The 24,635-nt window shown below is 36.9% G+C and overlaps 1 protein-coding gene across 2 annotated transcripts in view; it reads left to right on the top strand.

Moving 5' to 3' along the window:
- LOC129774072 (uncharacterized) overlaps positions 1 to 23,710 on the top strand; it is a 95,806-nt gene extending 72,096 nt beyond the window's left edge. Inside the window, exon 7 of one of the 2 annotated variants that reach the window (XR_008742714.1) lies at positions 551 to 621. Coding sequence is in view for 1 of the 2 variants with exons in the window: in XM_055777768.1 (XP_055633743.1) it covers positions 551 to 726 (176 nt within the window). In the remaining variant the exon portion in view is untranslated. Of the gene's footprint in view, positions 1 to 550 lie in introns of both variants that reach the window. The other variant, XM_055777768.1, reaches the window with a different exon arrangement.
- The last annotated feature ends 925 nt before the right edge of the window (positions 23,711 to 24,635 follow it).

Here is a 24,635-nt window from a genome sequence, read left to right as displayed (position 1 = left end):
TCTCAAATAAAAAAAACACAAAAAACACAATGTAAATGCAAGTTTATGGGTATGTTCTATTTTTGGCAATGTTCCACGACTTAATTGGTGTTCTTTCTATCCATCTTTCAATTGACCGTTGAACAGCTTGACGTTAATTTTCTGTTGATTCATTGTGTCATTCATTCTCCGCTTTCCGAAGTTTCATGAAGCGGGTACTCTCCGGCAGTTGTTTTGTTCAAGTTATTTGTTTCTGGTGAGCATTTGGAATTTTTTTTTCTCGATGAGAAGGGTAGTTTCGGTGGATTATGTATAAATGATTATTGTAGAAAATATATTCAGTAGTAATGTTTTGCTTTTTTTCTGTAAATTGAAACTTTTGTTGCACTGCATCGTCATTTCGGCTATTTGTTTTTCCTCATCATAATTGGTAAATATAAATTGTTCAATCGCAAAATTCTACGTGTGGTTCAAATTTAAGTTTGTTTGGGTAACCGTTCGTTTGCTGTCGATCCCTAGTATATTAACCACTTACTAACTAAAAATTACTTTTCTCCATTCACCACCTCAGTACTTGGAGCATCCGGAGAGATTTTGTTGGAAAAAATTCTTGAAGAGGACAGCAGTTACGGTGACCCAGATTATTATTCGCGAAATATCGGTCAATCCCCACCCGGCGTGGACAATGATAAGCGATTTCTGCTGGGCAATGGACACACCGGAGCCATCCATATGACCGATATTTAAGAACAAAAAAAATCGGCTCGACTAAACTGCACTCATCAAATTCGCAATCATCACCCGCAAAAGTACCAACCATCGATATCAGCATCGTAAGTACCAACGAAAGCGTATAATGCTTCCTTCCACTTTGAGTTGAATTTTCTACATTATCGTAACTAAACTAATATAGTTCAAGTACACAAGGTTATGTAATGGGAGGCTGGATAAATTAATTTATTAGTTCATATTCATGCACGGGCTGTCGTTTTAGCGAACACGGTGGGTTCGATACAGAAAAGATGATACTGCCAGTAGTTTACAATTCATGAACAAGTTACGGTTCCGTCTGATTGCCTCAAATATATCTATTCTACTTGTTTTCAATTATATGCTATATAAAGCTTCGTCAGTCTCGAATCAATAAAGAAAATTATAGTTCGTTAAGAAGAGTACAAGTTCACCTACAAAAAATGAAAGAATAAAACGATTTCAGAATTATTCAGGAACAGTATTACGTTTATTGTTTGTGAAGTCATATAATTGTCCTTATTACATTGTTATAACACACAAAAACATTCGTAATACTTCTGGTGTTTCAATTCCACCATGTTCGCTTACAGACCTAATTAACACCGTATCATAGGGAACGTAGGTACATAAATCGTACAAACTTTTCGACATTCATTTAGTGCGAGAAAATGACACAATTAACGCCCATCTACGACACACGTGCCACCGGAGGGACGGAACCGAACGGGAGATGGGTATTCCTGACCGAAAAAAATAGCTTCATGCTGACCCCATAAATCAATTCACATCTCAGTTGCCATCAGATCTGTTGCTTATACCTAATAAAAGCCTGCAATCAATTATTGCTAGTATTGTGCCACCCAATGCCCAAGCACACGCGCAATTCATTAATGTCGCTAATTTTCTTAATGATTGAACAAAAAATATAGCATATAGAAGCAAAATATATCATCGTTATGCAACCATACAAAAATGGCGCTTCGAATGTTCGTTATCGTTTTCGTTATCATTTTCTCGGAACCATAATGTACGCTTGCCAATTCGACGAGAATATCTCGTGTATAACCATGTATAGTGAATGCAAATATTCATTGTGAAACCAATTTTATAAAAACTGTTCAAGAAAAAAATTATAAAAAACTAATCCACATTAAACGAAACAAAAGCTAGGCAGATCTGTAGATAAATGTGTTTCATTTGATATTTTGGATGTTTGTCATCAGAAGTCGTATATATATACATAAATATAATGAGCAAATCTTCAAGACATGTTGCAATGGTACTTGATTACTTTTCATAACTATTTAAGGCAGAGGAAAATAATTGCATGATTTAGAACAATTTTTATTAAATTCAAACAATATTTATTAGCACAAAGTGTAATCGTTAAGCAGAGCAATCCTCTATTTGTATGTACCTAGATTATGAAATAAAACACACGTGAAACAATTTGAGACCATCGAATAACGGACTGTCTACTTCATTTATCGAGCAGCAGCTGTCAAAAGATTGTTAGAATGTTTTGGTTCCAACCTATTGTTATTCTGAAAAAAATCTACAGTAAGAAGCACTAATGAAAACCATTTACATTAAATAATATGTCTTTATTGTATTGTACAGATACACATGCATTTAGTAATTAGTGTTCAACGCCAGTTAGCCATTTATAGATAGAAGAAAAACTCCAAAACCACGAACAATTTTTTTCCATTCCTTGCGGGAGTCTGTCAATTAGACTCCCTTACTCCATAACGACATTATCATAATGATTACTCTAATTATTCTCAGATGAATTTATTGCATATAAATTTTCATAACATGATGTCCACTATCAAAACAAAATGATGTCATCTCATATCGAGCCTATTCCCACCAGCCTATCATTTACCGACGACATTTACCACCCAAAGTGTACATTTGAGATAAGCAGCACTCATATAGAAAGTACTAAAATAGAAGAAATATTGCAAACCATATTTCTTTGAAAACTGTACAATGATCTGCAAAGATGATTTGTTGAGATTGAATGTAAATGATAAGCGTCAACATCCTTATCGATGGCTTGTTGGAATATGTGTCTACAATCAATAGTCTCGTGTCTCTAATTTACGGATTATTTACCTTGTCCCACTGCTTATAGTATTGCTTTTAGTTTCAAGCAATGTTAGTACTGATGAAATAATGAAAGTATGAATGTCACCGCCAATCATAACTAGTTCTCAGTCTAGTGGGTGACAACTAAAGTTGAGATTTGTTTTCTTGAACTGTCAAAAAAGCTCACTATACTTCAAGGAAACCAGCTGTTCGATGGAGCTTGATGTCTTGATGTCGGAAACAGGAGCGGCATGCATCACTCATGTCGACTTGGCGGATGCATCTCTTGATTCCACTAGTCAACTGCTCTTTAGTTATTTTGATGCACCAAAGAACTCAAATTCAAAAAAAAAAATCTTTGGATTGAGGTTCGTGGTTACAAATAGGATCGAGGGGTTACTAACCCTTAGCGAACGAATGCCGCCATACTCGCGACATTGCAAATATTCTAAAAAAATTGAATGCCGCCATACATGCGGCATTTCGTTATATTCCAGGAATTATGTTAGGTTATGCCTTTTTATGCATGTAACGTGATATGGAGCATTCCTTCCTGAGCATTCAGTGCAAATACATACAGTCAATCGCAAAATTAAGTATACACCCCGTGTTGGTTTGTTATTTTTAAGTTTTTCGTGGTTTAAAAGTAAATAATTAAAAGTGACTCATATTCAACGTAAAATTGATCCTATTCACGCTCATGTTGTGTGAGAAAAAAATTAAAATGGTCACATTTCTACTTCATGTTTAAAACACAAACAGAAAATATTCAATTGAGACGTTGCAAAATGGAGTGTACAGTTGAAGTTTTTCTTAAAAAGAAAATTGAAATCAGTTCGGAAATGTTAACAGATAACGAAAATCAATCTCCTAGTATTTTTTATGGCCCCCTTTGGCGTCCAGCACTGTCTGCAAGCGCCGAGGCAAGATTTTTGGTCACTGTAAGCGGAATGCTCTCCCAGATCTCCTTGATCGTCGTTTCGAGTTCTGCTTCGTTCCCTGGATGTTTATTCTTCAGACATTCCTTGATTCCCTACCATAGATGCTCAATAGTGTCAAAATCCAGTGATTGCGGAGGTGTTTTGAGTTGATTGGGACATTATAGAGTAGGCACTCCCACACGATGAGATCAGCTTGCTTCGGGTCATTATCCTGTTGAAAGTAGTAATCACGAAAGAGACCCAATTTCTGCACGGGACACTGAAGGTTTCGTTTCAGGATGTTCAATGAAGCCACATCCTTCACACCATCTGTCCTCCATCCGATTCAAAGAGATTGGGTTTCGTCTCATCCGTATAAAGGACCTTGTTATAAAACTCCTTAGGTCTGTTAACATATGCCTCAGCAAACTGCAGTCGTTTTTTTTTTTCATATTCACCTTTGAGATGACGGCCAACACGACCTCTCAGATTGTTCCTGTATGCTACTCTCCGGACAGTGTCTGTGCTGACAGGTCTTCAATGATCCCGGCTACTTCGGTAGTCAATTTAAAAATGTTTGTTTTAGGGTTCTTTCAAAATATTCGCATAATTACTCGTTTCTCATCGGAAAACAGGATACGTTTGTTTCTTCTACTCGGGAAATTTTCCATAGTTCCTTCGTATTTCCACTTGTTTACGATTTTCTTTGCTGTATAATGGATTCTTCCAAGTATAGCTGTTATTTCCTGCAATGTCTTTCCACGACAATTCATACTTATTATCATTATACGTGTAACAATATCTATTTCTTTCCTCTAACTTGTCATTTTGATAAAAAAATTCAAACATCAATAAAAAACAAAAACCAACACTGCCCAAGCAATGGTTAAGTATTGACACCAATCACTGATGAAAAAAGTACGCTGATTCGCAATGATTTGCATACCAATCGAATCGGAAATCATCTAAGCTTTGTTTGATATGATATACATTACAATTCGCTAATCTCTAAACGGTTTAAATTCATGAAAACTGGAAGAACTTCCTTTTTCCCATACATTTGTTCTGTCGATTTGTGTGCTAACCCTACTGGTATTTCGAATGCTTATAACTCGAACATTTCATAATAGATCGGAAAGCTGTTTGCATCAATTGATAGGAAATATTTCTACGCGTCTATTACATTTAATAAAATGTTATTTTTCATGAGATGAACAATTGAATAACTGTAAAATGTCAAGCGTTATCTAAACGCCCTAACTGCTAAGTTTTGATTGGCCCGATTCACGGTTTCTCCAACACAGACTTCAAAATCGATGTACCTGTGGAAATCCGCTTTGCAAATATACAGGGTTTTCCATTTCGGGCTTCCGAAAGTATACAGCCCTGCGCTGACAACCGTTTGACATAGCTGTCAACCAAAGCGTCATATCGTTAGTTGAATGTCTGCCATTTTACAATATGGATGATTTTAGCATCGCACAACGTGTCAATTTTGTTAAATTATACTATAAAAATGATGAAAAACCGGCAAATGTTTTTCGAGCATTACGGACGAATTTTGATGACGACCAACGGCCTACAGAGCACACAATCGCTAATGTAGTGCGTAAATTCGAACAAACTGGATCCGTAGCGGATATTGTATGTGTAATGTGCGTTCGGCCGAAAATATTGCTGCTGTTGCTGCCAGTGTGGAGGATGACCCGAAGGTTTCGATTCCACGGCGTGCTCAGCAATTGGGCTTGTCAGACACATCATTGTGGCGAATTATGCATTTGGACTTGCACCTACATCCATATAAAGTCCAACTGGTACAAAAATTAGAGCGTGGTGACCATGGAATGCATCGGGCATACGTCGATTGGGTGAACGAACAACAGCAGTAACATGCTGAATTTTCGCATCAAATTTTCTTCAGCGATGAGGCACATTTCGAGCTCGGTGGCTATGTGAACACCCAAAATTTCCGTATATGGGGCTCAGAAAATCCACACGTGATTGTTGAGAGGCCATTGCATCCGCCAAAAGTCACTGTTTGGTGCGCATTATGGTCTGGTGGAGTGGAGTGAAAATGAGGACGGCGAGACGGTAACTGTGAATGGTGAGCATGTTAACCACAAATTGAAGATATGGATACAGATGACATGTGGTTTCAGCAGGACGGCGCCACGTGCCACACAACACGACCGAATTTGAAAGGCAACATTCGTGAAGTTATGACCAAGATACCGCCCCATATGTGCCGAAAAGTCATCGAAAATTACCTGTTCCGGATCAAGGTGTGCGAGGAAGCCCTATGTGGACATTTGAATGATGTTGTATTTCACACATAATGGCATAAACCAAACTTCAATTTGAAATAAAAGTTTAATCGAAATTCGAATTCTAAGTGTGTTTTATTTCAATTTACTTTCGGAATTTAAAGTTGGAAAACCCTGTACATGCAAGTTAGGGGTATTATTATTCCCACTGAGCTGTGTTTCCCTAACACGGACTTCAAAATCAATGTGCCTGGGGAAATCCGTTTTGTCAAAACATGCAAATCGGGGTATTTTTTCCCCACTGAGCTGTGTTTCCCTAACACGGACTTCAAATTAATGTACCTGGGGGAATCCGCTTTGCAAATACATGCATGCCGGGGGTATTTTTTGGTGTTGAGTACTTTTGTACTCGCTTGTCGTTGTGCAGACCGGAATATGTTTCCCTAAAACGTACTTTTAAACTAAGAAGCCTGGAAAAATCGTCATTGCAGATACTAGAGGTGAATGAACTTTCGTGGTTCGAGAACTACGTAAGCATGAGATGTGCTATAATTTCAGAGGAAAATGTAAAATACAATGATCGTTTGACAAATCTTCCGTTCACATATTTTGGTAGTCCTAGGCATCATAATCTATTACAAAAATTTCGATGTATTCTAAAATAATATTCGAAGTGGTAAACAAGTGGATTGCATAATATAGCTGCGTAGATCTACGTTGAAAATATGCGGTCGTGTCCTAGATACAACCCCTTACATTTTTTTTTTGGAAAAAGTTAACAGAAAACTTTTGGCGGAATTTTATTGCACACACAGCTAGTTAAATGTATAAGTAATAAATATGCATCAAAAGAATCAATGTATTCTAAATATTTTAAACCCAATAAATGGAAAGTATCGTCAAGTAGCATTTGTACACTCAACACTAATGACACTTGCGATTGACTGTATAGCGAATTCGTTTTTGTTCAGTTTCAACACCACTTCCAACCTAACTGCTGTCAAAATGTTTTTTATTCACTCAGTTTCAACCTAGTTTCGCAAAGGGTTCAACCCGGAAGCTGTTGGGTTCGCACTGAGATGTTTCACGGGTTCGCACTCGGTTCACCCAATACAACTATACTGGACCGTCAAGTTCCAAGTATTGTAAAGCACTTAATTTCTTAAAAAATCCGTCGAAGAACTGGACATCGTTCTAGGAAAATGCACTCGTTCGTTATAGGTTAAGGAACGTTTCTGTTTCTTGGCGTAAGACTACGTCTATCAATAAGGGTTGCGAATGAGAAAATAGGTCATGTTTGTATGAAATAGTTTCAACGTTAATAACTTTTTTTTTACTGCGAATGGATTTAGCTGATTCGCATAACAATAAAATCGGACATTCTCTTAGATTTGTTTGATGTGCTAGAGATTACAATTTGCTAATCAGTAAATGGTTTAAATTGAAAAAAAAACTAACACTCCCATTATCCCATACATTTGTTCTGGCTTTTCTGTATTCAGCTACTCGCGGCGTCTATAACAAGTAACTTCTGCAGCTGTGTTACACAGTTTCATACACCAGATTTATATACCACTACCATTGCAAAGCCTTCTATGCAAATTAGTCGCACGTAGATCAGTGCAAAGGAATGGGTAAATGATTGTAACGTAAGCTCCGCTTTTGGACCGGGTGCAGCATTGAAGGAAATTTCTTTTGTGCTTCCAGTATTCCCGCTACGGCTAGAGAGCGGTCAACTGCCACAAACAGAGAGGGTCGACAGTATGTTGTGACTAAATGGGGCATATACTGGGATGTTCAAGTTTCAAGTAAAATATTTCGAAAACGAGAGCGTTGATTATTGATCCAAAAACTTGTTTCAATAATTTGAAAGCTGCTTTGAGATAACATCAAACAAATCTGTATATAAGCTGGCGCCTGTTCGGAAACTCACTCAGTTATGATTGTACACCGGTTGAAGCATGTTATCGCAGCTGCCACATTGATGTGACGAAGCTAATTTTGCTCATCAAGAAAGCGCTGATGAACGGTGTCACCATCAAGAGCCTGTTTGTGCAAACGAAGAGCACTGGTGCGTCGTGCTCGTTCAAGCATCTACCGCTACTTCCCGCTGCTACCGGGAAGAAGAAAACAACAACCGCTGCCCCAACGCCTCAAACTTGCTGTTGTGAAGAAGACGACCAGCGGCTGCCCGAAAGCAAAAATCAACTAAATTCTCAGAATTCGCTGCACAGGAGACGTGACTTCGAAAAAAGCTAAAAATCCTCACGCACAACACAAGAGATTTTGTTTTGTTTACAACAAATCATACATCAAATAGTTCTTCTCAAAATAGAAAATTTCTTTAAAGCGAAAGAGTTGATCAATTACATTATTTTTGTAATTTCTTCAATCAAAATACGTCTCTCGGAATGTTATAAGGAGTACAAGATGAGTCCTGAGAAAGATTATTAATTACCCCTCGACGCATCGCCGGCAAACGATGTTCACTCAACAATTTCTCAAACGAGAAGTGGGTGTTTTGAAGAAGGGCAGATTGAGTGCAAAAAAAAGGTATTGATGCTCAAAACCTTGTGCCTGCAACGTAACGCCCTCGTTTTGGAATTCCTCCAAATAATCATTCATCCATTCATCCAGAATTTATTTAGATGCAACTTCGAACAAATGATCACTAAACTAGCAATAGTCCTACGTCAATCTTGCGATTATACCACAGATATAACCCACTTCCTGATTTTTACTTATTTTTTTCAATCACACGGACACATTGTTGATTCTTTTTGTAATTTCTTCATTGTGCATTGTGATTTGAATTCCGGACTCATTTTGTCAGCGGAGAAATTAGTTATTGATTTTTGTAAAGTTTATTATTCCTTTATTGTTCCATTATGATCTTAAACCAAACATCAAACACCGAAAATTCTTGCTCCATTTTTTCTAGGGATTGTAACATACTTTTATGAAACTCCTGCAATAAAAAAAATCAGCGTGAACTTTTGATCCATCCGGTTTAGAATCATCTTCTGAATGTGTTTTTTTTTATTCCGAACATCTCGCATTTTCCTGTTCCTGTTTTATTTATTTTGATTTGTTTTACATTTTCTTGACAACAGCTAGATACTATGTCTTACTCTACACTAAATTGTCTCAATAGTACCTATCAGTCGCATCTATCGAACATGCCAATGATCTTTTGGTTCTGTAGTGATATTGAATATAATGATGAAGTGTCTGGATTGAAAAGCCGTCCGGTTTCTGAAGCATTACGGTATTACTCTGCACGATATTCAATTTTTCTTTTGTGAAAAAGGGCAGTGATAAGTCCACTTTGAATAGCTGTCAATATATGGACTAGTTGACAGATGAAATATCACTCGGGTTCAGAAGCAAATGGTGTCAATTTTAGAAGACTAGAACTACGAACACATTATTTCTAATGATTCAATAATGTCTAAATATTCTTGGTGATTCATTCGTTCTCCTGCTGAAAAATAAAATTTTCGCCTGTTGGAAAATTGATTATTTTTAAAGTTAAAAAAGAAATCTAGATTAGGCCAAAACATCACAAAATAACAAAGTGTAATTTTACAACGACAACATTCTTCCATTTCAAGTTCGTTTAAAAGGAACAGCGATAAGAAATATGTGTTTTTCATGTTGGCCGTTTTGAGCATGTGTTCTGTTTCTATGCATCATTTTCTTCAGCGGCACTACGTTTCACAGTGGAACTTCATTTGCTCGGCGTTGTAATGCGTCATTTCCATTAGTGAAGACTACGATGACGAATAACACGGTTTGATTATATGTTAAACTTTAAGTGCAAGTCAGGCAATTTTTGGTTGCCAAAAAAATCACCCGACCATCGACCCCAATAACCGCTCCGCCACGGAAGCCACCCCACGCATATACAAGAACATAATGAAAAACATGATATGGTGCATTTCCCTGGTGAGAACTATATGCCAGCTAAGGGATCTCCAAGGGCTGAGGTGTTTCGATTTTCAGAGCATTATTTCCACACGGATAAACCGTTGTTGTATGGTTTATTTTTACGTTCATCTATCCAAAAGAATCATGTAACTTACTTTACGTTCTGGCGCCCTCAGAGGCTGGGTCGGAGGTTCAACAAGAGTGTGCAAACAAAAGCAGAGTATCCCTATTTATGGTTCGAACATTCGCAGGCATGTATGTGACGGGTTTCTGTACGTTAACGCGAATTATTTTGCTCTGCTACAAGTTTGCGATTCTGCTTGAATACACTCGAATGTTTGAGCCAACCACTAAGCCTTGTGACGGGGGAGGAACAATTGATGTCGCCGCTGTCGCTCTTATGAGCATTTGTTTGATTTTCTTGTTTAACTATGTATCATTGTGGAACTAAGCAAATTTGACTTGAGCACAAAAACGCGGGATTGGATAACATTGGCAAAGTCAACGATTCACGTAGGCTTCGCTCTCGGAAGGGCGTTCATGGTCTGGCAGAAATGTCTCGCGTCTTTCTTTTCTGGTAACTCACCTTACTAATGGTTATTGTTTATGTGCGTCACAAACTTTGAAAGGCGCCTCGTCAATGGGGGAAGAAAAATAGGTGCGATAGTTCGATAAGTTACTTCGGAAGAAAAGCTGTGGTGCCTTTTCCCCAAACAGCGTCCGAAACTTTTGAGACTGATGATGATGACCTTTACCAAACACATTATCTCAATGGAATTTGCAATCATCTGAGACATGTATAAGGTGTGCTCCAAAGTATACAGATTGTTTTTCTTCAAAAAGGTACATTATAGTGGCGTCTAATGAAGGTCGTCTGAGCTTGAGAGGTATATTTTTCACCGATATGGACCAAGCTTACATTTCTCATTGTCTTTTAATAGAAGTGTTTACTTCATCAGTGCAAAGGTGACGTGAAAAAGACAAACAGAAAGTTCTGTTATGAACGTGGAGCAATTTTTGCCGTAACGTATCAAATTATGAATTGAGTTTTCAACTCTAAGGTTTCGGCGCGATAACGAATAGGCTAATCGAAATATGATTTATTCTCGAAATATGAGCATCGGACTCTCTGAAGGTGCATTCATGCTATGTTTCGTGTATCAGATGTTATAAAAGCACTACTTCAACGCTATTGTGAGATTCTTACTGTTTTGACCAGAAATGGCAAAAAAGGGTTCATGTTTCCAATTTTACTCCTAAATGAATTCACGCGCCCTTGAGCATGTTTGAGCAGCTGCAGGAAGGCACTGTTCTTCGAACCCATTTTCTCATTGGCTCGATTTGTAAAGGATGTGCATGCTGTCTGAAATCGAGATTATTCAGTATCAAGGAATAATCAAACCAGTAATCATAATTAATGTGCATGGAGGACCAGCCGAGAATCCTCTTTTTAAGGTCATAAATATTTTCGATTTTTCATTTTAATCAATTGAATCTTGATGCAATATTCATTGCTACAAATGCTCCAAAACGCAGTGCTTTCAACCGAGTTGAACTTCGTCCTTACAGTCACGGGGGGAAGGGAAAGAATGTTAGTATGATATTCGTGGCTTGAACTGCCCATGTTTGTATAGGAGACGTAGTTCCATACAGCTTTCATACATCGTTCGAAAATCAACAATTGTCAGCATTATGTGCTATAAGCTAAATCTACATTTGAATCACATTCTTTGTAGAGTCCAAACATGTCTGTCACGATAGTGTCTTTTTCTTCTTCTTCTTCTTATATGGCACTAACGTTCCTAGAGGAACTCCGCCGTCTCAACGTAGTATTACTTGAAGTCATTTTCATTAGTACTTAGTTGAGATTTCTATGCCAAATAACACGCATTGAATGCATTCTGAGTGGCAAGCTCTAGAATACGCGTGACCACAGTGCAAGTCAGAGGAAATTTCTTTGAAGAAAAATTTCCCCGACCAGAACGGGAATCGAACCCGAACCCCCGGCATGTTAGGTTTGACGCTAACCACTCGGCCACGGGAGCACATAGTATCTTATTACTTTGTGTTTTTTAATAGAGTAATATAAGAAACCATTGAAGCGCTGCTCATATAATTACTATTTTCTGTACACGATGAACAAAGAGAAGCAATTTTGTTTTTTAATGTTATAATTATCTAAATTTCTGCATTTGAATCTTCAAGTAGATAATAAAACAATCAGATCAGTAGTAAAATTGAAATAATATTGGTTCTTAACATTATAACTCCTCGGATTCAACATTGAATTATTCCACATAATCAGCACTTACTCATACCGTTGGAATAAGTCACTATACCATCTTTATGCGATCGATCGTGATATCGGTAAATCATGTTGCTAAAATTACCAACATTGCAGATTACCTTTACAAATTCAATCAATTGAAAAATCTCGAACCTGCTGTTCTTATCACATATCCCAGAGAATTCTTCAAGAAAAAAGTACTATCATAGACTCGCAACAAATCAAGAGCACCTTTTCCAGACATTTCACTTAATTTTCTTCCAAACCTTTCTGATTCTATCCGATAACAACTAAAACTACCGACGATGACGTTTTGACTATTATCGGAATTGTAAATACTAACGCTACAAACAGAGCAACCTGGTGATTACGTCTAGCTATGCGGACAAATGTTCATTGAAACGATTGATTGTCCGCATCAATAGACGCAAGCGTTTTCCAAATGAAAAACAATATGTTATAATCCGCAAAATCACCTAGGCCCTCTTTTTGCCGATAATATCCTTCAACTGGACAAATCATTTCATCGGAAATTTGCATGGTTATGCTTGTAGGCCAAAAAACAACAAAAATGCGTTTTTCCAACACTAATGGTATTGTCGATTACGTCTCCTATGCAATCATGGGCAGTGAAGGGTCGCCTCTATAGATTGGTTCTCCTGCGATTATCATGGAAGGAAAAATTGTTAGCGGGAATGGGTAAGAAGAATCAGGATTCACTGTGGTAAGTGGTGTGATTCTGAAAAAGCGAATTCTGAACTATTCGTCAAAACGAGATTTCGAAAAAAAATATCCATTCTGGCCTGAGAAGGGGGTCGTCATGACATCTCTCGAAAATATCGAAATCATCTGTATCCCATCCACCTTGAGAAGAACTCAGTTGGCCTGATTTGGCTGCAAAACGTAAGGACTCTGTTCCATATCGTGAGATGGTTGTGCAGTCCACTGATCATTCAACAAGAGCCAAAGGTTGTACCGCTCATGACAACTCTACACCAGCTGATGTTTGCGCCGGCTAGTGACCATTCTATCCTGGATTCCTCGAGTCGAGAAGTTGCTGATTGAAGGTCAGCTGCATCCCAATAGGAAGTATCCCGTGTCGGGCTCAGGTACAGAGCATTGGAGACAGCAACATCACAATTACGAAAACACTTGTAATACTAACCTCGAGCCAACCGCGAGTAATCGGTTACATATTACTAACATAGTTATAAGGCAAACATTGTCGAAATATTAAACTCCCGGCCCCGTCAGGTTGACGCCATATGAGCCTTAATAAAAATATATATTTTGGTTAAAAAAAAATTAACCCACTAATTCAAAAACTTCTGGCCGCTGTTGTTGCATAATTCCGGCACCTGTTCGGATCCTCAAAAACGCGAGCAGACTGCGGGATTACTGTCAAAAACAAATTAGTAGACGTTGACTACCTCCTTATTGCATGGCAACGTCTTTATTGGATCGGAACGTGATCATCCTGGTGGAGGACTTCGAGACCGGTTACTACAGTGATAGACATTCGTTTAGCCGCACTTGAAAAAAAATGTAACTGGTTCATCCCTGAACACAATTAGGAATGTTCTTTCTATCGGGATACTTATTTGCTGTAGAAATAGTATATTTTAGTCACTTTTATTGAAAAGACGCTCGTCTCACTCACAGACGCACAAGGCGTCATCGGTGGATGTAAACATTCAAACGTCGTTTTTTCCCGAGACATACGTTTAGCCGCAGAGCATAATAATCAGGATTTCGTAAAATTACCGACTCTTTATCTGTGTTTTTTTGAAAATTTACTTCGGAGTATTCAATTTACACGGTAAATATTAGATGTGCAACGTAAGAAGTAGGTCAGATTAGTGATTCACGTATAATTTAAAGGAATGGCGAAAGGTAATCGATTAACGGAGGAAGAACGGAGAGTAATAAAGATGTTCAAAGAAGAAAAAGTTTTCTAATAGCTCGATCGCCACAAAAATTGGTCGAGCTGAGAAAGTAGTACGTAATTTCTTGAAAATGGGCCCGAAATATGGAAAAAAAACAACCTAGAACAGAAACACCAAAGTTACTTTGTGTCTTAAAGGTCAAATAAGACACGAAGCAACCAAGAAACGATTGTCCTGCTCTCAAATTAAGACAGAAATGGATCAAGTGGAAGAAACTTCAAGAAAAGCCGAAACTGACCGCCACTCATAAGCAGAACCGTCTAAAATTCGCCCGGTAATACATGTAATGGAAACTAGAATGGTGAAATGTTGTGTTTTCCGACTAAAAAAAGTTTAATTTGAATGGGCCGGACTGTTACAGCTATTGGCACGATTTAAGTCAGCGGAATGTCGTGAGATTGAAGCGAAACTTTGAGGGCGGAAGTTTGATGGTGTGGGGAGCCTTTTTCTATCACAGCAAACTTCCCATTTATTTCATTTCCATCCGAATGAACTCCGAAAAGTTTCTTGAGTTGCTGGAGGACGTTTTGATTAGCCATATTGAGAATAACGCTACTGAGGATATCGTTTTTCAGCAGGATAATGCATCGATCCACTTTTCCAAGCAATCAAAGGCATGATTTGTTGAGAAGGACATTCCGCTTCTTGAATGGTCTGCTTGCAGTCCCGATTGCAATCTCATTGTGAATCTATGTGAAATCTTGGCCGGGATGGTCTATGCAAACGGACAACAATTTGACAACATTTCCAGGCTCAAGGCAGTAATTCGGGAGTGTTGGGCCCTAATCGATATGACAACACTTAAAAAGCTGTCTGATTCGATGCCAAATCAAATTTTTAAAGTGATCCGGAATGGAGGTGGATATACTAAATATTAGCTACCGATTGAACTCGAAATTAGCCGCACAATTTTTTTTATCGAAATATTAAGATGCGGCTAAACGAATGTCCACCCTAATTTCACATATTTGAATTATTTCGAAAATAAAAAGTGAATTGTTACTGTTATATATAATGAATTCGATGAAAATAAACAATAATTGTCTTTTATGAGCAAAACTGAACAAAGAATTTGTTTTTTTTGTAGGCTAGTACTTATCGGACAGCCCTCGTACAATTCAAAACATTATTGCGTGGGAAGCGTGGGTTCAAGCAGTCGTCTGAGCGTTTTTAGACTGGGTTCCTTTTTCTTACTGCGAGGATGAAATATATTCATTAGATCACTGGAACTGGAAAAGGGAGAAGGAAGATTGAATAATTAAATCTATTTAAATTATGATCTGAAATAAACTTAATTATTCAATCTGGCGTGTGTTTTTCGACCGATAAATCTTAATTACAGTAATTATTGAACGTAATCAATCGCACTTCAAGTATTTACGTTTTACGTATTACGTATTACGTTATACTTGAAAAACCTCCAATTCCTCGCGGAATGCGAATGTATAATGTTTTGACTCAGAACTACGTCTTTCAGGAAGGGTGCCAAATGAGAAAACAGGTCACGTTTTTATGAAAGTTAACGTTACTTACTATTTTCACTGTGAAGAATTCTCATGATATGCATACCAATCGAATCGTAAATTCTCTAAGATTTGTTTGATATGCTATACATTACAATTCGCTAATCTCCAAACGGTTTAAATTCATGAAAACTGAAAGAACTACCTTTTTTCCCATACATTTGTGCTGCCGATTTATGTGCTAACCATACCCGTATTTCGAATGCTTATAACTCGAACATTTCTTAACAGATCGGAAAAATCGGTTTGCATCGATTGATAGGAAATATTTCTACGCGTCTATCACAATTGAGGGCCTTAGAATACACTGGGTGTAAGTGACTTGATCGATTTCTTTTCATCAAATTTTTCTTTAGTTAATAACTCAACTGCAAAAAAGTTCCAATTTATGTTCGCTATAGAATCCGATAGATGAGGTTCTGACCTATCTTCCACATTGTCAAATACAACTAGGATTGTATTTGCAGCTAAGTTATGACCAGAAGAGAGAGTCGATGTAGAGAAATCGATCAAACCACTTACACCCCTTTCATTCTAAGTCCCTCAATTAATAAAATATTATTTTTCATGAGATGAACAATGTAATAACTGTAAAATGTCAAGCGTTATTTAAACGCCCTAACTGCCAAGCTATGATTGGCCTGATTTACAGTTTCCCCAACACAGACTTCAAAATCGATGTACCTGTGGAAATTCGCTCTGCAAATATACATGCAAGTTGGGGGTATTTTTGTTCCCACCGAGCTGTATTTTCCTAACACGGACTTCAAAATCAATGTACCTGGGGGAATCCGCTTTGTCGAAACATGCAAGCTGGGGGTATTTTTTCCCACTTAGCTGTGTTTCCCTAACACGGACTTCAAAATTAATGTACCTGTGGTAATCCGCTTTGCAAATACATGCAAGTCGTGGGTATTTTTTGGTGTTGAGTACTTTTGTACTCGCTTGTCGTTGTGCAAACCGGAATATGTTTCCCTAAAACGTACTTTTAAACTAAAAAGCCTGGAAAAATTGTCATTTCAGATACTGAATGAACTTTCGCGGTTCGAGAACTACGTAAACACTCATGTTTTCATTGCATTTATTCCAGAGGGAAATGTAAAATACAATGATCGTTTGACAATTCTTCCGTTCACATATTTTGGTAGTCCTACACATCATATCAAACGTAAAAGGACGTTCATCAAAATTATTTGTAACGAAGAACATAATCTATTACAAAAATTTCGATGTATTCTAAAATAATATTCAAAGTGGTAAACAAGTGGATTGCATAATATAATTGCGTTGTTCTATGACGAAAATATGCGGTCGTGTCCTAAATACAACCCCTTACAATTTTTTTGTTCCAGCCAATGAACGAACGAGAGAAACCTCATAAAATCTACTGTAATGATAAGAATTTCGTTGTTTCAGTTATTATTCGACCACGAACTTGAGTTCAACATTGTATAACCTATACAACAAACTGCATAAAATTACATACAACATCCATTCAAACGAGCACAGGCGGATTCGGCAATGCAACAAATGATTGTCTGATGACAACAGTGCAAAATTGCGTTCGATTTTAACGCGAAAACTTTGAACATAGAATGTATATCTCAAAAATTTTCAAATAATTGAAGAAATTATCCGATTATAGTTTGGTTCACATGAAGAACCATTCATTGGAACCATCATCCTCCCAATGACGAATAGGATCACAAAGAAGCCATCATATTTTCTAAACTGATGAGACTTCCTTTGAAGTTCCTTTCCAAGCAACGGAGTTAACGACAATGCTTTCTGAATTAATGATTTCCCAATTTGCCTAGGGGTTGACCACCTGCTCCACCGCTAGCTAGTCAGTCAGAGAATGATGAGATAGAAGCTTTTAAGTACATATTTCCCACCACCACCTCACCAAATTGGAACCAGCTGTCAAACAAATCCACCGCCGCATTCATTCTTCTTACCTGCTGAACTAACCCTCTCCTCCAACACTCGTGTAAGAATTTATATACGGCACGTGTCCTTTCTCCCAGGAGGTAGTCATTTAATAACACGATTATTGAAGATGGGACAAAATTTATATCGTGACTCTCCAGTACCTTACACCGGAGAGGGAATCTTACACTCACTCAACAGCACTGCCGATGGTGATAACAGCTTGATACAAAAAAAACGAGATGAATGCGATGAAGAAGAAAGTGATGCGAACATTCTATCTATAGCACACGATTTAGGATTTGCATCTGCAAACACGAAAATGCTCTCTGTGGATTCTCATTTCCACGAAAATTTAAACAAAATAAAACTATGACGCTATGAAGCCAACACACAGTGAAATTCCGTATATATTATGCACATCATGCACATGAAAGGCGAATTTAATCAAGAATAAAATACATTTTAATTTGAAGTGATTTTTTAAAGCTACTAATTGGAAGTATTTCATATGTCCAATTATCGCATACTCAAGCGATTCTTCGATGTTATTTCAACTCGACAAATCCGCATGACATCGATATTAATAGAAGGAAGTAAAATCAAGTGAATTTAGCGAATATGGTCGGATTTCCTATTAGGTCATTTTTCAATGATTTTCCGTCGGCTTTGCAACATGTAACAAAGCGTTGCCGTATTTCATAATCGCTTCTAGTTTTTCTGAAACACAGTACAGAAACAAAGGATTGAGTCCAATTGTATCTAATATGCTTGAAAATTCAAGGCTTTTTGATCTGTCAGAATTTAATAACACATGCTGCCCAAATATGCATAGTTGACGTAACCACCAATACAATTCAGTGATGGAAAATGCTTCTTCCTTGTTTGTAGCTGAATAATATTAACTATCAATAATTTTTACAGAATAAGCTGACTCCATTTAATAAATATTAATGGTCAAAAGCGGGCGGGAGGGGTTGTTTGATTTTTGGTATTTTAATTCACTAGAAAAACGGAGTTGGCGCTTACCTCAACCATGCATATTTTGGTGGCGTAGGTCTTCAATTTACGCACCAAACGACTGATAATTTGATTGATTTGGATGCTTATACAGGCCAAGGAGTTAGTGTTAACAACTTCGCATTGTCTCCAAGCGAATACTACACCATGACAAATTTGGCCAAACGTTCAATTGAACAAAATACCACGAGAATGACTAAAAACGGCACGAACGAGAACTTGATGTAGGACTATAATTGTTGGGAACAATTGCTTCACAGTTGAGTTCTTTTAACTGTTCAGAAATCCGAAAAAATAAATATGGCCCTGAAAGAACCGTTTGATTTGTAAAAGAATCCGGAATTATTAATTACGATTGTTGACTATTTTCAATACTCAACTATTGGAAAAAGCTGAAGAGTTGTGTCCGAAATACGACGGCATTGTTGATATTGGAATACGTTACGATATACGTTGCATGTTGTGGCGCTGATCTCTACAACGGAACCGAAGAACAGAACAGATCGCACCGCAGTGAAATACTTTCTTCATATCCGGTTTGAAGTGTACTGCCCTTTGACACCACTTTCAATATGGAAACAATGCACGAGTTCGTGAAAATTCAATGATCGATCGAAAAAAAAGTCACCATTTAGCACAAAACATTCCTAAATTCACACAATTCCCAACAAGAAAAATATAAAAATCGATTTGTTCTTCATTATTTCGGATATTAGTGAAAGTTTTGGTGACCCTGAAAAGGATTGATAGTTTGCGTGGTTTTATGGAAGCAGCTGAAAATGGTTGATTCATGGTTAATTCTTGTTCTCACGAAACAGCTGCTTATGAGTCGCAATTTGTGCCTAATGTACGTAATGTATATCTTCTTCTTAACATATACACTGCAGCCACAGACCATTCTAAATTGGTACCACTACCGCAATTGGCAACGCACAACATTAAAAATGCCTGCGTGTGATTCAGTCATACACAAAAACTCTCCACCTAATGATATGATATGAAAACCGCCGCGGTACATCAAAGCTTTTCATCGAGCCACCGTTATAGCCCGGTTGCTAGCTGGATGGATGATAAATCGAGATGTGTGAAAATGTTTCACCAAAAAAAAACAAAAGCGCTCTCCACCAGACGGTATGAAAATCGATTGGTGCCTGAACAGAGTTGCATTACTGTGTGTATTGGATCGATAGCACGAGAGCAGTTCTACGATTTAAAAGTGCCTCTGGACGCTCCAACTTGCAAATCCGCAGCGAAATCTCGTTTGGAAAACTAGCTCTAAAAAAAACTGATAAATTAACTCCTTCTGCTTGGTAAACAATAGAATAAAACACGTTGCTGTTGACGATGTTGTTGCTGCTGTTGAGATTGTCTCTGTGCTGCTTGGCCATCCTTCCTGTTGCTAATTTTGGATTTGATTACTCTGCTTTCTTTCAAGTTTTTCTTCCTTCGGTTGACGGTTTTTGGTCTAGCTAGCGGTTGACTGATCAGCATTAAGACTATTTCTACTCACTAGCTGGTACAAGGCTAAGGTTTGATTGATTGGATGATTCATTGATTGATTGGATGATTTTTTTTCTGTTATAACAGTTCGGCAGAAAAGTTCATAAGGTCGACGTCTAGATGGCGCCTCTTGCAAAAATCTACTTGACTATCACAAAGCACCATCTTCCAATGGATACGTGTCAAAATTTGACAGCAATCGGTCGATTGGTTCGTGAGTTACACTATTGAGAGTGAAGCAACTTTTGTTATCGTGAAAAAAATGGAAAAATCCGAATTTCGTATATTGATAAAGCATTGCTGGAGCAGAGTCCGGATAACGTTTGTCAAGCCATGCTTTGGTTTGCACTGTATTATTTCCATTAAAAAGCAATGCTTTATCAATACATACTTCATCAAATCGGATTTATTGATCTATCACAATAAAGAAAATTATATATTTAAAAAAAAATTCCAATCAATCAATGCATGTATTAATTCCAGTTAATTACGTTAAATATTCCAGTCATTTTTCCATGCTCGATGTTTGGAATTATTTGCCACTGTTGATAATTGACTAACCATTATATCTGTCAAAATGTGTCAAATATTTGACCTTCGGTCAAACAGTGCACTTCCACTTTAACCCATTAACGACCAAGCTGTAAAAAATATTTTTTTTACGAAAGCCATTGGTGTAATTTCGATTATTGATGCTAAAGAAACCCCAATGTTCAAGAATTATGTTTTTCCTATCTTCCATTTTCCGGGAAATGTCTGTTCGAAAAATCGAACATTGGCCGAAACCCGCACATTTTTTTGAAAGCAAAAAAATACTGCGAACTGAAAATCAGTTCAATTAGCAAATATACGGTATTCATAAATGCATCAATTTTATATTCCCGGACGAACAAGCACAGGAGGATAGAGGTCTCTAATTATAAACCTAATTTAATCCACCTAAGGTGAGATGTGACATTTCTTATTTCATGTAATTTCAACTTATTACTTTCATTGTTGGTCGTGGAGAAATGTCTATGCTTAAGAAATATTTCTTTCCAATTATCCATTTTGCAAAATACCAAAATGATGCGAAAAAACAATGTAATCGAAGGTTGGGTGGTTATTATTAGACCCGGCGGAAGAATATTTATACCAGCAATCTCATCAAAATCCTTGTTACATGTACTGATCATTTCCTCCAGGCCCTCCACACACGAAACTCCACGGGCCGCCATTACCTAAGGTTAAGGATTTTAAATAATGTTTGCCGAATTAATTGATATTTGCAAACATTCACAAATGAAAATGCAAAAACAAATGAGAAACCTTCCGTCTTCCAAAGTAAATGAACCAAAATGCGCTGCGGGGGTTAGATGTGTTGGTATTGATTCAGCAGAGAAAAATGTTGGTTTTGGCCAACGTTCGATTTTTCGACCACTCAATTTTCCCGGCTGTTCCTGTACGAGGCTCAATCGAACGATTTTCGACCCATATCGCAATGTTCTTTTATCAAAGTAATACAGTAGAAAAGTTCACACAATTTTGTATTTTATTGGGTTTTTCGATTGCAAGTAAGAACACATTCCAAACATACTTGCTTTATATCGAATTTATTGCCCAATAAAGATATACAAAACTGAATGAACTTGATAGTAAGTGGTAGCTAATAAATTAAGCTATCTTTTTGTGCAAAAACATTACCATATGGTAGCTTTCCAAAGACATGAAAAATTATCAAAGATTTTTCGAACGCTTGGCCTAAAATGGGTTAAGCAACACAAACACAGTATCGTACGCGACTTCCGTTGCAAATATTTTCCACCCATTTGGCTTTTCATACCCTTCGGGAGATAGTATACAACATGAGCTAAAGTTTCTCTATACTATCAATCTAACTATACCAACACGTGCATATAAAATCGTCGTATACTTCGTCCATCCACTGTGGAAAGAGAGCTGTTGCATGTTCTGCTCATATCGGAAGCATAAACATCAATTATTTTCATAAATATTGTGGACGTGATAACTTGCAGTTGAAAAAGTGAAGATAATTTAGAAGGATTGCAGTATCCTATTAACAATACAATATTACAGAGCTTTGATTTTTGCTGAGTTTGACGTTTCTTCTGAAACCCAATTAACATAACATTTCGACAACATTATTCTCATTTTTCCTACCTTTATTTTTTTTTTGGAGATTTTCCTCTAATGACTTCCAGTGAGCGTTACATTTTTTCGGTTCTATAATGAAGTTAATCCATGTACAAACAGTGTCAAATAGTAATCATTACAATATTACAACCCTCTGTTTCTAGTGTATTTAAACCAAAATAGTAGTTCAATTGAAACCACCTTGTTAATCGATTAGATAGCTGCTGCATTTCTGTTTACTCAAACTCTGATTAATCCAAGGACTATGACCAACAGATGCTATAGTCGTATACAGATTTGATATAATATAAACATTTTTATGGTCAATCACAGCAGAACGTTGTTAAGCACACCATATCATATATGCCACAGATCAGTACATAACACTCATCAATACATTAGATATACATTATCTAAAAGTACATCTTCTGTTTCAAATGATTCAACATTCTATAATGTATTGTATTCTGAGAACAGTAAGCGAAATCCCTCAAGAGAGGAGGAACAGCAACATCAAATATACTAATACCGATCGAAATAGAACCAATGATAACCATTGGACGTGATCCTTCGAAAGTGAAACAAAATATCTAACTATCGAATTGCTTTCTCTTCTTGACTAACAGTTTGAGTTGAAATTTTAATCATTACCAAAAACAAACTAGCTTTCAATTTCATCCAAACGAAAGTAGTGAAAAACGATATGAATTTGCAACTAAACCAAAAATTACACTTGATAAATAGTGTAAATCAACATTCAAGAAACAACCAACATACATACACAACACGTAGTTGAAAGAAAAAATACTTTTTTAAACAAAGAATTTCAACATTTTTTATCGACTGAATTCTGCATTAACTTTTGTGACTGCATCAAAATGTGATTTAAATGTGAGTAAAACGAGAAAATGGGAAAAAAGCGGTTATAGACACCCAATTAAACCAAGCAAAAAATCTTATATTACCAAGCGCAAAAGCTTGCGGAGGAGAACTTTTCAAACAATTTATATCTACAAAAAAATAGTTAAAAAAAACTTTGTCAAAACAAAAAAAAAGTAGATTCCATTTATAAGTTTCCTAAATTTTACTAAATAACTATTTATATGAGCGAAGAATGCATTCAGATAGGAAATCAAAAGAAAAAGGAGCGTTGAGCAACAACAACAAAAAAATACTAAATACACAAACACATGACACATGAGAGGCGATAATCACGCAACAGCAAAGAAATTAATCAATGTCGAGTTTAGATAAATGCAAAGAATGACAGAACAAACTCTAATACTGCTATGCTTTTTTGACTACCAAAAATACATTGATAAAGTATTTAGTTATTGGAAAAAACAACAATAAAATTAAAAAAAAGTGAAATGAGAACCGTGAACAATAGATATACATTCAAATAGTATTGAGAAATAAAGTCTTAAGAAAATCTTACTATATTTTTGTTTTTCTTCGAAATCAATATATGCACTTATCGTCATCGTCATTTGTACCTCAAAGGGTTTGGGATACATACTAAATTAAAACAAAAATCTTTTAATGAATTAATCAATATCAAATCAATGCGCATTTGTAAAATCGGTCGTTGTGCCAAAACTGCCGTTCATTTATTGCCTACGTAATGAACATACGTGTTTACAAGGAAAGGTCGTATCCGAACAACACTAGAAATATTCTGTGATAACACAGCTGCTGTCTTGTTTACAAACAAAACACAGTAGACTTTTAAGATAACTACAGAGTTTTGGTTTTTGCGTATTGACTCACCTGTAGTTACTTCTGAGTGCCTTGATTCTAGATATGCTATGTAAAGTTTCAATGCTGACGTAGAAATAACAGAATCCATATTCAGCAAATCAATACATTGAAAAGGTTTTTTTTTCAATATTAGACTATGCTGCTAAAGGAAAATGGTAAAATTTACGCGAACTGCGGAAGTTACCGGAGTCGAGATCTGAGAATATTGATCATGACAGTATTTCCACTAACTGACCATATTTAAGCAGTTGCTTTTGAAGCTACAAATGAAGCCCAAGAAGTGCAGTGGCAACCTTATTGGTAACTGACAACGAGAGTACGGAATTATACACGTACATAGACGCTTTGGAAGGTTCTTTCGAAATTCCACCGAGTCAAATTGAATAGTTCCAGGCTAAGATAAGATTTAATATTCATGTCATCCACATTATCACTAAAATTAGATGAAGCTGAAATTCGATATGATGTCGATGCTGCTTCACTGTCCATCAATTTCTGGGCTGAACATTTTTCTCGCTTCTCGCTTTGATAGCAAGCCCATCAATCCAACAAGATGTTCTTGTGTATCGGCTGTATGCGAAGCATTCGGTACTACG

This window comes from Toxorhynchites rutilus, chromosome 3, assembly GCF_029784135.1.
Source record: "Toxorhynchites rutilus septentrionalis strain SRP chromosome 3, ASM2978413v1, whole genome shotgun sequence".
Classification (NCBI taxonomy): Eukaryota; Metazoa; Arthropoda; class Insecta; order Diptera; family Culicidae; genus Toxorhynchites; species Toxorhynchites rutilus.
This window is presented reverse-complemented; position numbering and strand designations above follow the sequence as displayed.